We start from the raw sequence: 14,584 nt of genomic DNA, 5'->3' as shown, positions 1-14,584 counted from the left end.
AATGTGTCAATGTTGAACAGCTGTTTATTGTTAATTGCTCTTAGGTTTATTGTTATTTTTGACTTTGACGTTATTCTCAATTCACTTTTCACAAGTTACAACTTAAAGGTATTTCCCAATAAAATTAAAACACTAATATTAACTTAAACATTAACCGAAATGGACATCGTGAGTAAATTGGAAAAGGAAATATTGGAAATACGCAAGAAACTAGAATGTAAAGAGCAAGAATTGATTGACGTAAAAGAAAAAATGGGTACGGTGTGTATCGTCGTGTTTTTATATATTTTTACAAGTTATTTGTACAGAAACGATTCGGTTCTGCTTTGTATAACTATTAGAATAAATGCTATTGTCAAATATTACAAATGAATCCAGATTTCTATTAGTATTGACCGGTTATATATCCAAACAAGCAGCAATAGTAAGTCAGTAATCCAAATAAGCAAAAGTAAGTCTGTCTGTCGGTCTGTTACTCAATCACGCCTAAACTACTGAACCAATTTGTACCCGATTTTGAATTGATACCCGAGAAAGGACATAGGCTACCTTACATTGCGAAATATGTACCACGGGCGAAGCCGGGGCGGACCACTAGTAGGCTATATATCATCACACTAAGACCAACAAGAGTGGAGCAATGTAAGTAAAACCACAGGGCACAGCTAGTTAATGGTATTTTCATACATCTCTGACTTCTCTTTCTAATAAATTTCCCATTAGATGTAACTATTTTACATGTAATTGATTTTCAGGCACAAATCAACAGTAAAAATGGTGATTTGGATAAAACAAACAGTTTAAAAGTACAATTTGGTGACAGCATTCCAAAATGGGCTATTGAAAGGTATTTATAACAATTTTACATGTAATTGATTTTCAGGCACAAATCAACAGTAAAAATGGTGATTTGGATAAAACAAACAGTTTAAAAGTACAATTTGGTGACAGCATTCCAAAATGGGCTATTGAAAGGTATTTATAACATGTACTCAAACTGTTTTATTTCTCTCTATGCCTTTATTTAATATATTAAAAAAACAAAATGTATCTCGCTGACAGACAAAATAAAAAAAATGTGTGCGTGTACTAGTGTACACACGTAAGAAGTGAAACTTCTTTATGACCTTATTTTTCTAAGGGCCGATTTTTCAATGCTTGGATAAAACTTATCCGTCCAATAAAGTATTACACGTTAATATTAAAATGTCACGTAAACTGTCAAATACGGGCAATTAGAATACGTTTTTAAAATGGTAGTTTTATACATTATTCGACAAATAAGTTTTATCCGAGCATTGAAAAATCGGCCCTAATGCTAATCTCAAGAACTTCTGGTCCAATTTGAAAAATTCTTTCAGTGTTAGATAGCCCTTTTATCGAGGAAGGCAATAGGCTATATATCATCACGCTAAGACCAAAAGAAGCGTGTGAAACCGCAGAGCGCAGCTAGCAACCATATATTACCTCTAAATAACTAATAAGAGACAAAATTAATACAATTTATTCATATTTCCAGATACAGCCGACAGATTCTTCTACCAGATATAGGTGTCTCCGGCCAAGAGAAACTGATGAAGGGCAAACTCCTAATTGTCGGGGCGGGAGGCCTAGGGTGCCCAGCTGCTGTGTACTTAGCGGGTGCTGGCGTTGGTATGACTTATATTTGAAATCAAATCAACTTTTAAATAGAAATAAATAAAGTTTATAGAAACTAAACAACTTGCTTCAATAAGAAGTAATGAAATTGTTGTATTGTCACTAATCCTTGATAGCAAGCAGTTCTTAAAGTAATCATTCATAATTTATTATTAACTAGGTTTCCGCCTGCGGCTTCGCCCGCGCAGTTAAAGAAAAACCCGAATAGTTCCCGTTCCCGTGGGATTTCCGGGATTGCGTCTTTTCCCCGGGATAAAAAGTAGCCTACGTCCTTTCTCGGGTATCAAAATATCTCCATACCAAATTTCATGAAAATTGGTTCAGTAGTTTAGGCGTGATTGAGTAACAGACAGACAGACAGAGTTACTTTCGCATTTATAATATAAGGTATTGTATGGATTAACTTTGCCTGCATTTTTTAACATACTTTTATTAACAGATTAGACACTGATTTAATTTAAAGAAGGGTTTATTTTTCTTAAAGCATGATTTTTTTTTTAAATTTTTAAAATCGATTTTTTAACTTTTCAGGTGAAATAGGTATAGTGGATTACGACACAGTGGATATAACAAATATACACAGACAATTCTTACATACTGAGAAAGAACAAAACATAAGCAAAGCCGAATCTGCCGCAAATAGTTTAAGAAGGTAAGATATTATTTTAATTATTATTAACTACGAGCTGTGTCCCGCGGATTCACCCGCGTGGCTCCACTATTGTTGGTCTTAGCGAGATGATATATAACCTATAGCCTTCCTCGATAAATAGGCTATCTAACACCAAAAGAATTTTTCAAATCGGACTAGTAGTTCCTCAGATTAGCGCATTCAAACAAACAAACAATCTCTTCAGCTTTATAATATTAGCGTAGATATGTATAAAAGAATATGTAGTTTACCACAAGCCATTATTACAAATAACTAGATATTTTTAGAATTCTATGCAAAAGTCAACTTTAAACTGTCCTCAAATGTATGTTTATAAAATTCTAGTCGAAAGAAACAGGATTTAAAGCAAAATCAACCTTAAATTAAGGTGTTAAAATAAATAAATGTTTCAAGACAATTTTCACACACGGCACGATCTGATCCCATACTAAGCTTTCACTTGTGTTATGGAAACCAGATGGCTTATAAACATACATCTAATAAATATTCTTAAATTAACAATCAATTTGACATATTATATTTAACATTTTATTCTTCACAGCATAAACTCCCGAATAAAAGTCACTCCATACAAAGTGCAACTGGATTCGTCGAATGCTCTGGAAATAGCTTCTCAATACGACGCCATCTTGGATTGTACTGACAATGTGCCCACAAGATATATGTTGAGTGATGTCGCTGTTATTGCTAAGGTAATAAATATTATATTTGTACAAGAAATTAGTATGAATTTTAAATAAAAAATATAATTTAGGGCTGATTTTTCAATGCTTGGTTAAAACTTATTCGTCGAATAACATATTAAACTACCATTTCAAAAATGTCTTGTAATATGTTCGTGTAATACTTTATTGGACGGATAAGTTTTAACCAAGGATTGAAAAATCGGCCCTTAAAAAACGAAAGAAGATGCTTTAATAACAGAATAGTTAACTAAATGTAAAAAAAAATTGTTTAAACGATGTTAATTGTTCTGAATATTAGAACAGACTTTGAGTTTAAAATATACACATATTAAGGAACTTTAGTGATTGGAATTACTACTATGCAATATAAGAATGAACAAGTGATAACTGCGTTAAAAACAACCGACTTCAAACTTGCACTTGTAAAATTTACAAATACCTACAGACAAAAATGCTCATAAAATAAAAACTACTGGGCCTATCCGAATAAAATTTTTATGGGACCAATTCGACACCATCCCGCATCGAACAAAAAAAGAATCACGTAAATCGGTTCAGAAACATCGGAGTAATCGGTGTACATACATAAAAAAAAAACATACCGGCCGAATTGATAACCTCCTCCTTTTTTTTGAAGTCGGTTAAAAACAGTTGGAATTGACATCTCATGACTTCACAAAATGGCGCTCAATCGATCCTATTCCAATTTGCATCACATAATATATTTTATTACAATTCGCAAGTAAAACCGTATCTTAAACATAGTTTAATTATAGTATTTTCTAGGGTTTGATTTTACGCGAGTATTATACATTTAGAAATTAAAGACTTTTTAACGGATTTTAAACGCGATTTAATCATTATATTATTTTCCCGACGTTTCGAACACTTTACAGCGAGCGTGGTCACGGGGAGACTGAGATGTTGTACGTCTTGACGGTCATTCACAAATTGTTATTTGTAAACTACCTCCACCTATTCCTCCGTAGTTGGTATGTGGAGTATTTTTCCGGATGTTGGCAGTATTGGCTGATCGTGTCTTCTAGTCTTTTGGTATGTTTGACATGGGATTTTAAATTCTTAATAACAGGATCCCAGGTGTTAGAGAGTTTCAAACCATCTTCTCTATTGAAATTTGGATGTTTTTTAATTTCAATAGCCTCGCGCACAAGTCTTGGAAAAAATTTATTTTCTCTGGCAAGGATTTGTGGTTGGTCAAATCTTATGAAGTGGTTGTTGTCCAGTGTGTGTTCACATACCGCAGACTTCTTGTGACGCCGATGCTTGATATCCGCAATGTGCTCCTTCAGTCGGTTAGCAATGCTTCTTTTTGTTTGGCCGATGTATGAGAGACCACAATCACAGTCTAACTTGTACACGCCTGCTTCTTGTAGAGGAATATTACTTTTAATTGGTCTCAAGAATTGGTTTATCTTCTTGTGCGGCTTATATATAGTTTTAATTGAAGCTCGTCTTAGGATTCTTCCAATTCTGTCAGTAACTCCCTTCACATATGGTAGGTAGGCCGGTTGTCTTTCAACTGTGTGTGGCTTCGTTCGACTCCTGTGATGCTGTGGAGGCGCCTGCAGCTTGTTGTTACGTAGTACCCGCTTGACATGCTGCAGTTCCCCGCTGAGGTGGGCAGCATCACAGAGGTTCTTGAACATCTTAACTCCATACATAAAAACATCCAATTTACTATGGAGTTAGAAACTAACAACCGTCTAGCCTTTCTTGACATTTTAATAATGAGGGGACGGGATGGCATGCTCAACCATACAGTGTATAGGAAAGCCACTCATACTGATAGGTACCTCAATGGTGAATCTCACCACCACCCTTGCCAACTAGCTTCTGTCGGTAAATCTTTGTTTCAGAGAGCCCGCCACCTCTGTGATGCTGCCCACCTCAGCGGGGAACTGCAGCATGTCAAGCGGGTACTACGTAACAACAAGCTGCAGGCGCCTCCACAGCATCACAGGAGTCGAACGAAGCCACACACAGTTGAAAGACAACCGGCCTACCTACCATATGTGAAGGGAGTTACTGACAGAATTGGAAGAATCCTAAGACGAGCTTCAATTAAAACTATATATAAGCCGCACAAGAAGATAAACCAATTCTTGAGACCAATTAAAAGTAATATTCCTCTACAAGAAGCAGGCGTGTACAAGTTAGACTGTGATTGTGGTCTCTCATACATCGGCCAAACAAAAAGAAGCATTGCTAACCGACTGAAGGAGCACATTGCGGATATCAAGCATCGGCGTCACAAGAAGTCTGCGGTATGTGAACACACACTGGACAACAACCACTTCATAAGATTTGACCAACCACAAATCCTTGCCAGAGAAAATAAATTTTTTCCAAGACTTGTGCGCGAGGCTATTGAAATTAAAAAACATCCAAATTTCAATAGAGAAGATGGTTTGAAACTCTCTAACACCTGGGATCCTGTTATTAAGAATTTAAAATCCCATGTCAAACATACCAAAAGACTAGAAGACACGATCAGCCAATACTGCCAACATCCGGAAAAATACTCCACATACCAACTACGGAGGAATAGGTGGAGGTAGTTTACAAATAACAATTTGTGAATGACCGTCAAGACGTACAACATCTCAGTCTCCCCGTGACCACGCTCGCTGTAAAGTGTTCGAAACGTCGGGAAAATAATATAATGATTAAATCGCGTTTAAAATCCGTTAAAAAGTCTTTAATTTCTAAATAGTTTAATTATGTTTCAGATACCGTTGATTTCAGGAAGTGCATTGAAAATGGAAGGGCAGTTAACCATTTATGGATATAGGGGTCAGGGTCCTGATGATAAGGTAATTGTTAACATTCGAGCTTCAAAAAGACACGACTGAAATTGATTTATCAGTCCCTTTAAATGAAGATCTAACAACAATCAAAGTATCTTTCTTCACTACATAGTATAAAACAAAGTCGCTTTCTCTGTCCTTATGTCCCTTTGTATGCTTAAATCTTTAAAACTACGCAACAGATTTTGATGCGGTTTTTTTTAATAGATAGAGTGATTCAAGAAGAAGGTTTTAGTATATAATTTATTAGGTTTTAGACAAAGCGGGCGAAGCCGCGGGCGGTAAGCTATTGTATAAAGCAAACATCACCAGCCCAATTATGTTACAGACGAACTGACGACATTTATTTAAACACTAGATTTCCGCCCGCGGCTTCGTCCGCGTTTTCAAAGGAAAACCCGCATAGTTCCCGTTCCCGTGGGATTTCCGGGAAAAAAACTATCCTGTGTGTTAATCCAAGTTACCCTTTATATGTGTGCTAAATTTCATTGTAATCGGTTCTAGTATTTGCGTGAAAGAGTAACAAACACACACATCCAAACAAATTTTCGCTTATAATATTAGTAGGATATTTAAAAAAAGTGATTCCATATTCTCAATTAAAATTCGTGTGTTTCTAATGACCAATGTAGTACAGTACTCCAAAAGTGATAATGCGATTGTTGATTGTGATTAGCGAATATTTGCATGCGCATTAATTTTGGAGCATTAATTTTAGAGAGCAGTGGTGGCTCAGTGGTGAGACCTCGGACTTCGAATCGATAAGTCCGTGGTTCGAGACCAGGCGAGCGCGCAGGAAATAAATTGATTTTTCAATTTATCTGCGCATGTTGTAACATCACCACTGCTCGAACGGTGAAGGAAAACATCGTGAGGAAACCGACATGTCGAAGAATTAAAAAGTTCGACGACATGTGTCATCCGCCAACACGCACTTGGCCAGCGTGGTGGATTATGGCCTGTACCCTCATAGGAGGCCCGTGTCCCAGCAGTGGGAACGTATATGGGCTGATGATGATGATGATGATGATGATAATTTTGGAGTACTGTAATGTAGTTGGACTTACATATAAAAACGGAACGCAACTAAAATATACCTACCAAAAAACTTAATTTTTTATATTTGTCCCATACCCCAGTCGGGGCCATGCTACCGCTGTGTGTTCCCCCGTCCCCCGCCCCCGGAAGCTGTCGGCAGTTGTTCGGCCAATGGCGTCGCTGGGCCCGTCCCGGGGGCCATAGGTAAGTTATCTATATACTTAATCCATACTAATATTATAAATTCGAAAGTAACTCTGTCTGTCTGTCTGTTACTCAATCACGCCTTAACTACTGAACCAATTTGCATGAAATTTGGTATAGAGATATTTTGATACCCGAGAAAGGACATAGGATACTTTTTACCCCAGGACATAGGTTTTATCCCGGAAATCCCACGGGAACGGGAACTATGCGGGTTTTTCTTTGCCTGCGCGAGCAATGCTGCGGGTGGAAAGCTAGTATAATCTATAATATAAAAATGAATCGCAAAATGTGTTGGTAAGCGCATAACTCGAGAACGGCTGAACCGATTTCGTTAATTTTTTTTTTTTAATATTCCTTGAAGTAGGTATGAGGATGGTTCTTATGTAGAGAAAACGTAAACATGTACCACGGGCGAAGCCGGGGCGGACCGCTAGTACTTAATAATATTATAAAGCTAAAGGTTTGTTTGTTTGAACGCGCTAATCTCAACAACTACTGGTCCGATTTGATTAATTATTTCGGTGTTAGATAGCCCATTCATCGAGAAATATTATCATCTCGCTAAGACCAACAGGAGCGGAGCAATGCGGGTGAAACCGTATTTAATAAATTACTTACTATATACTAGCTGTGCCCCGCGGTTTCACCCGCGTTGCCCCGCTCCTGTTGGTCGTAGCGTGATGATATATAACCTATAGCCTTCCTCGATGAGGGCTATCTAACATCGAAACAATTTTTCAAATCGGACCACTAGTTCCTGAGATTAGCGCGTTCAAACAAACAAACTACAAATAGCTAAGTACAATTGGCGGTCTTATCGCTTGGAGCGATTTCTTCCAGACAACCTTTGGTACAATAGATGTCTACTCTTTTTTATTACACGCTTTATATTAGCTTCACCTGTATGTTTGTTTGTAACCGACTTCTTTGGGCGCGATTTTGACCCACTTTAAACGGCCAGATTTCGTTCAAACTTTGTAGATTTATTGAGGACCGATGACAGTAAAATTTTCTATTTTTTAGTTCGGTTTTCTATAAAAAGCGAGTTTTTTTAGTTTTTAATATTATGTAGATAAATATAAATAAATAAACTATTACAGGTGCGTTACAAGCATTAGAAGCGATCAAACTTCTAGTAGGTCATACTCGAGACAAATTATTGGTCGAGAGAATGTTGATTTTCGATGGTGAAGACATGAGCTTTAGGACTGGTAAGTAATAATCTCTATCTCTTCTCTTTATGTAATAATCTCTATCTCTTCTCTTTATCTCTTCTTCTATTAATACAACTATGAATGTGTGCTACTTATAACCAACAAATAATGCTCTTACCAGTTCTTGACATATTTTTTGGATCTCTCGCACAGTATAAGCATAAAATTATTCACAGTTTTTCCAGTAACGTATAAAATAATGTAGTATATTGATTATGTTTTTCTTTCGTTTATATTTAATTGTATAAGTGTTATTAATGCGAATGTTGTGTACACCTATAATTGATAAATACATCAGATACAATTAATTAGATAATGTCTTCTTATATATAATGTAATGTGTATTTATTGTTGTGTGTTCCATAAATTAAATAAATAAATAAATAACTAGATTTCCGCCCGCGGCTTTGCACGCTGTGTCTAAAAGCTAATAAATTATACAATAAAGTCTTACTCTTGAATTTCAGTATTATTTTACTAGCTGTGCCCCGCTGTTTCACTCGCATTGCTCCGCTCTTGTTGGTATTAGCGTGATACCTTCCTCGATAAAAGAGCTATCTAGCACCAAAATAATTTATCAAATCGGACCAGTAGTTCCTGATTAGCGCGTTCAAACAAACAAACTCTTCAGCTTTATAATATTAATAATATTATAAGAAATAACACGCAAGGCCGGGTTAAATATTAGTTTGAATGTTATAAGAATGTACAGAGATTCTACACAGCTACCTAATTGATGTAGGAGAGCAAAGTGAGGGTAGTTGGGTCGAACGTCGTATAAACAACGTCCGAGCCCCCCCCCCCCCCCCCCCCCACGGGCACGATTCGTACGAATGCGCCACGAGTCAAAGGAAAGCGGCTATTTATAGTATTCGACAGCTAAACATGTTCAGACTTGAAATAATGACAACTATTCATCCACAAAAATATTAAATCAAAACTTACGTCTGACAATATATTATAATAAATATAATACAAGGTGTCACACTATCGGTATACTAAGCGCGAAAGGACTTGTAGTTTTGCATACACTGATCACGTAAAAAATACTTAAACAACAAAATTACGTCAAAAATTTTTTGCTAAATTTTTCCTTAAAATCCATGTTTTCTTCTCTAACTTCGCGCAGCCGGCATATACCGCTTCTCTAATGTGAGCATTTTGTCTATGAAAACATAATCTTAAACGATAGCTCACGTGCTGGTGGCAAAGTTGGGCGGGTTGTTTATTATGGGTGTACACATAGAGTTTTAAGAATTCATCTATCCGAAAAAAATGCGTCTGGAATTTTATAAGTATTTTTTTACGTGCTCAGCGTATGCAAAACTATGACCTCCTTTGAGCTTAGTATACCGAAAGTGAGACACCCTGTATATAGTATAGATTAGTAATTTAAAATTTCAGTGAAACTTCGTGCTCGAAATATCCAATGTCCGTCATGTTCAGAAAATCCGACGATCACAAAACTAGTCGATTACGAAATGTTTTGTAGCGCACAAGCGAATGACAAGGTAAGATAGATAGAGATAGTTGTATTATTTTTATTTATTTAAAGCTAGATCAGAGATATAGTAGAATAAAATCTTAATATTGATTAATATATAAAATTCCCGTGTCATAATGTTAGTTACTCTCCAAAACGGTTGGACCGATTCTAATGAAAATTTCTCTGCATATCGGGTAGGTAGGTAGTATTTTTCATACCCCTAAAGGATAAGAGCAAGGCAGCACGTTTTCCGTGACAGATAGTTATAATATATAATGTTAGGTTTATTATATTATAGATATATCCCATGATATTAAAACTAATTTTTATTATAGTTAAAAAAAAACTAAAAACAAACACAAGTGAAACTTCTTTAGGCGCGTTGAGAGTAAAACATCAAGGTCGCGTCATGGTAATACATGTCATGGAGTAAGGCGACGATTTGGCCATCTTTGAATCTTGCCAAAGAAGTTTCACTTCTGACACGTGTGCTTGGCACACACGCTTTTTTTTATATGTTCCGTTTGTGAAATAAATGTTATTTTTATAATTTCAGGATCTCCATCTAGACATTTTGCCGCCAGAAAATCGAATATCCGCCACAGAATTGGCGGCAAAAATGACAGATAATAATAATTTAGATAAACGCCATCTATTGGTAGACGTTAGAAGCGAGCCGGAGTTCAACATGTGTTGTATAGATGGCGCTGTTAACTATCCCATAGATAATCTGTATAAGGATAATTTAAACGCTCTGTTGGAGGAAATAAGAAAATGCACTAGCCATGGTAATTTCTGTTTATACCTTTACCTATATCTATATAGATACCTAATATATATCTATGTATGTGACTATGTTTATCTGTATTTATATTTTTACATTTACCTGTATCTGTAGCTGTAGGTATCTGTATCGTTATTCATATTTGTAAATATCTATATCTATAGTTGTATATTTATATCTATCTATATTTATACCTGTTTATCTACGTAAAGGCTACGTATGTTTATCGATTTATTTATATCTATACCTATATCTGTAGCTGTAGGTATATGTTTCTTTATTGATATTTATGCAAATCTATTTATGTATGTATCTACGTTTATATCCATTTCTATATTTTTATTTATACCTATATCTGTAGCTGTATCTATATCTATAAAAGCGTCTATTGGTCGATGTGAGAAGCGAACCGGAGTTCAATATGTGTTGTATAGATGGCGCTGTTAATTATCCGATAGATAATTTATATAAGGATAATTTAAACGCTCTGTTAGAGGAAATAAGAAAATGCACTAGTCATGGTAATTTATATTTATACCTTTATCTGTATCTGTATCTATATCGGTATCCATCTCTATATTTATACCTGTATATATATTATCTATATCGATGCCCGTATCTACGTATAAACTATGTACGTATATTTATTTATGTATCTATGTTTATATCTATATACATAAGTATTTATTTTTATACCTTTACCTATATCTGTATACGTATCTATATCGATATATTATGTATATATATTAATCTGTATAATATATCTATTGCTATATCTATGTTTCTGTTTTTACCTATGTCTGTAGCTGTACATTCGATGACAAACTGTAAATGTATTTTTAAAGATAACTAGCTTTCCGCCCGTGACTTCGCCCGCGTAGTATAAGAAGACCCGCGTAGATTTCTCCTGTGGGATTTCCGGGATAAAAATTATCAATGTCCTTTCTCGGGTCTCATAACTTCTCTGTACCTAATATCATTTTAATGTTAGTCAAGATAATATCACTACATAGTATAAAACAAAGTCGCTTTCTCTGTCCCTATGTCCCTTTATATGCTTAAATATTTAAAACTACGCAACGGATTTTGATGCTTTTTTAATACATAGAGTGATTCAAGAGGAAGGTTTTAGTATATAATATATTAGGTTTAACTTTTAGAAAAAGCGGGCTAAGCCGCGGGCGGTAAGCTAGTAATAAATAATTTAAGCTACATTTTTTTTACAGTTACATTCATCTGTAGAAGAGGCAACGATTCTCAAGTCGCGGCGAAGCGTGTTCTCGATGTTATCGAAGACAAACATAAAAACAAAATCAAGGATTTGACTGGTGGCCTTCACGCGTGGTCTAAATATATAGATCATGACTTCCCTGTATATTAAAATTATTAAAAAAGAACGTATATACTTATGCAGAACACACGTGTCAGAAGTGAAACTTCTTACATGATTCAAAGATAACAAAATCGTCGCCTTATCCATGACGTGATAGTTGACGCGAGCTTGAAGTTTTACTCTCAAAGCGCCTAAAGCAGTTTCACTACAAAAATTGATAAAAATGTAATGTTATTGAAGTGAAACTTCTTTATCGGGGTTTGAAAAAAATTAAGTGTAACATTTTTCCGTTACGCTTGACATTTTTCCGTTACGCGCCATCATTTTCTTATCCCTACCACGCGCGACTCGACGTATTTCTGTAAAGTTGCATATAGTAAATTATTTTTTGAAAAATAAGGTCATAAAGAAGTTTCACTTCTTACGTGAGTACACTAGAGCACGCACACTTTTTTTAATAATGTCACTTACTATAATTACAAGACTCAAAAATATTAAATTCATATAAATAAACACCTTATTTCGTGGTAGTAATGTTCAAAGTAGTGTATCGCTCATCACAAAACTATGCCTTATGTTGTAGGCTGAGTTTTGATCTGGACAATTTTTGAGCGCGATTGTAAGTGTTATTGTTATTTCTACCTTAAATAATTAAAAACAATTTTAGAAGTTTGATATAAAATGTCTTTTTCTAGAACTTTTTATGAAATTACTAGAATATAGAAGTAATCTCATTATTATTCTACTTCATAAAACTCTATTATGAGCGAAATTCGATCTTACAAACTACAGAATTTGAACCAAAATGTTGTTCGTAAGTTGAATATGCAATACATATTGTAATATTTGTACCAATGTATATGTAGTAAGGACTTTTATATTATTGTTAATAAAAAATATGAAATATTATGTTTTTTTTATTGATTAGTGTTTAAAACCCCCTGTCTCTGATTTCACGAAAAAACTTCTGGACGGATTTAAATGAAACTACAGTAATATAGTTATATCTATCACTAGCTGTGCTCTGCGGTTTCATTCGCATTGCTCCGCTCCTGTTGGTCTTAGCGTGATGATATTATATAGCCTATAGCCTTCCTCGATAAATGGGCTACCTAACACCGAAATAATTTTTCAGTAGTTCCTGGGATTAGCGCGTTCAAACAAACAGACTCTTCAGCTTTATAGTAGCGTAGAGTATAGATCATATAATTATATAGATATAGATAATATCAAGCTATAGAAAACTTGAATTTAGTTGTTGCTTGAAATTGTGGTTTGGAAAAATTTCAAATAAAAATACATAAAACATATTAGAGCTAGCGCGCAAGTTCAACTTTTGTCTCCGCAACTATTTAGTCTCTCCCATCAACTCTATGGGCTAGTAAGAAAGTGCGCGCACGTAGCGACGCAACTCCCATAACTCCCATTAGCTCACATAACAAATTAATGTAGCTGGGTAAAATAAAACACTATAATAAATACATATTTAAATCATTCAATATTCCAAATCAATCTGTCATCTTCCAAATCATAGCGTAATTCCTCTTCGTCATTTTTATCATCACGCCTTGCTTTGCCGCGTCGAATCTTTTTTAAATGATTTAATAAATTGCTTTCCTGTATTGCCTCTGCATAACTATGCCCTTGGCTTTTCACTCGTTGAAAATTCCTTCTATTTTCCATGTAATTATTATGAAGAAGAGCATTAATTTCTTTTAAATCTGGGTTGTTGAGTGATAACAAAATTATGTTGGGTCGATACTTCTCTTTATTTGGAATATATCCTAGTAGTCGTCTATCATTAAGGTTTTTAAATTCATTATCATTAACATCAAAGTTTTGTTGTATATTCTCATTTCGGTTATTATTATAATGGTCTTCATCCAGAGATAGTAGAATTAAGCCTTGTCTTCTACCATCTGTGTTATGTTCTAAGTTTTGTCTATGGACGTTTAAATCTTTATTTTCTGTATTGTCCCGTCTGAAATTATGATTTGTTTCTTCATTATTATTAGCATATCTTCTAATATTGTAGAGAAAACTTGGCCCTCCATTCGCTTCTAAATTATTATGATCAGAATGTTCTAAATTCCTTCTAGCATTTAATTCTCTCATGTCTATATTATCATGGTCATTATTTCGTCTTGCTAGTGTATCATGTAACTTTAAAAAGTTATTTATAAGTCTCCTAGCATTATTTTCTGTAAGTTTCAATGTAGTGTCTTGTTCATGGTCATCTTCGCGTATTTTATTACTATCTGTCAATACTTTATCTTTAATTATATGCCTTCTAGCTTGGTTATATTTATTTAGATTTGCATCGTCAATTCGTAGAGATATTTTTCTTTTGTCATTGCTTAGGAATATAGGAATTTTGACATGCATCTTATTTGATTCATATTCAGCTGGTAAAGGTTTTTTAGGCTCTAGAATATCTACTTCGTGTAGGTTCTTTGTAGCAAATATGTGTGTTTGTAGTACTGAAAACCAAGAAGTATTTTAATGAAATTTAATTAACGATACATTAATTGTGTATCGTATATTGATTTAAAATAATATACTGTGCACTATGATGTTATTATCAATAATCGATACTAATATTATAAAAGCGAAAGTAACTCTGTCTGTCTGTCTGTTATTCAATCATGCCTTAACTACTGAACGAATTTGCATGAA

At 34.8% G+C, this 14,584-nt stretch overlaps 2 protein-coding genes across 2 annotated transcripts; one reads left to right on the top strand and one right to left on the bottom strand.

Moving 5' to 3' along the window:
* The first annotated feature begins 90 nt into the window (after positions 1–90).
* LOC123704771 (adenylyltransferase and sulfurtransferase MOCS3) lies at positions 91–12,161 on the top strand. Its single transcript, XM_045653268.1, has 11 exons — positions 91–261; positions 756–847; positions 1,520–1,653; positions 2,191–2,311; positions 2,874–3,024; positions 5,769–5,852; positions 6,986–7,088; positions 8,192–8,302; positions 9,710–9,816; positions 10,348–10,579; positions 11,802–12,161. Exons 1-11 carry the CDS (start codon positions 160–162, stop codon positions 11,954–11,956), a joined length of 1,392 nt encoding a protein of 463 aa, XP_045509224.1. The 5' UTR covers positions 91–159; the 3' UTR covers positions 11,957–12,161.
* Positions 12,162–13,399: 1,238 nt separating this feature from the next.
* On the bottom strand, positions 13,400–14,293 carry LOC123704511 (myb-like protein D). Its single transcript, XM_045652891.1, has one exon. The coding sequence runs from the start codon at positions 14,291–14,293 to the stop codon at positions 13,400–13,402; it is 894 nt and encodes a 297-aa protein (XP_045508847.1).
* Between the last annotated feature and the right edge of the window lie 291 nt (positions 14,294–14,584).

Source organism: Colias croceus, chromosome 30 (genome assembly GCF_905220415.1).
Source record: "Colias croceus chromosome 30, ilColCroc2.1".
Classification (NCBI taxonomy): domain Eukaryota; kingdom Metazoa; phylum Arthropoda; class Insecta; order Lepidoptera; family Pieridae; genus Colias; species Colias croceus.
Note: the sequence above shows the minus strand (reverse complement) of the source record. Positions and strands in the feature narration are given on the sequence as shown.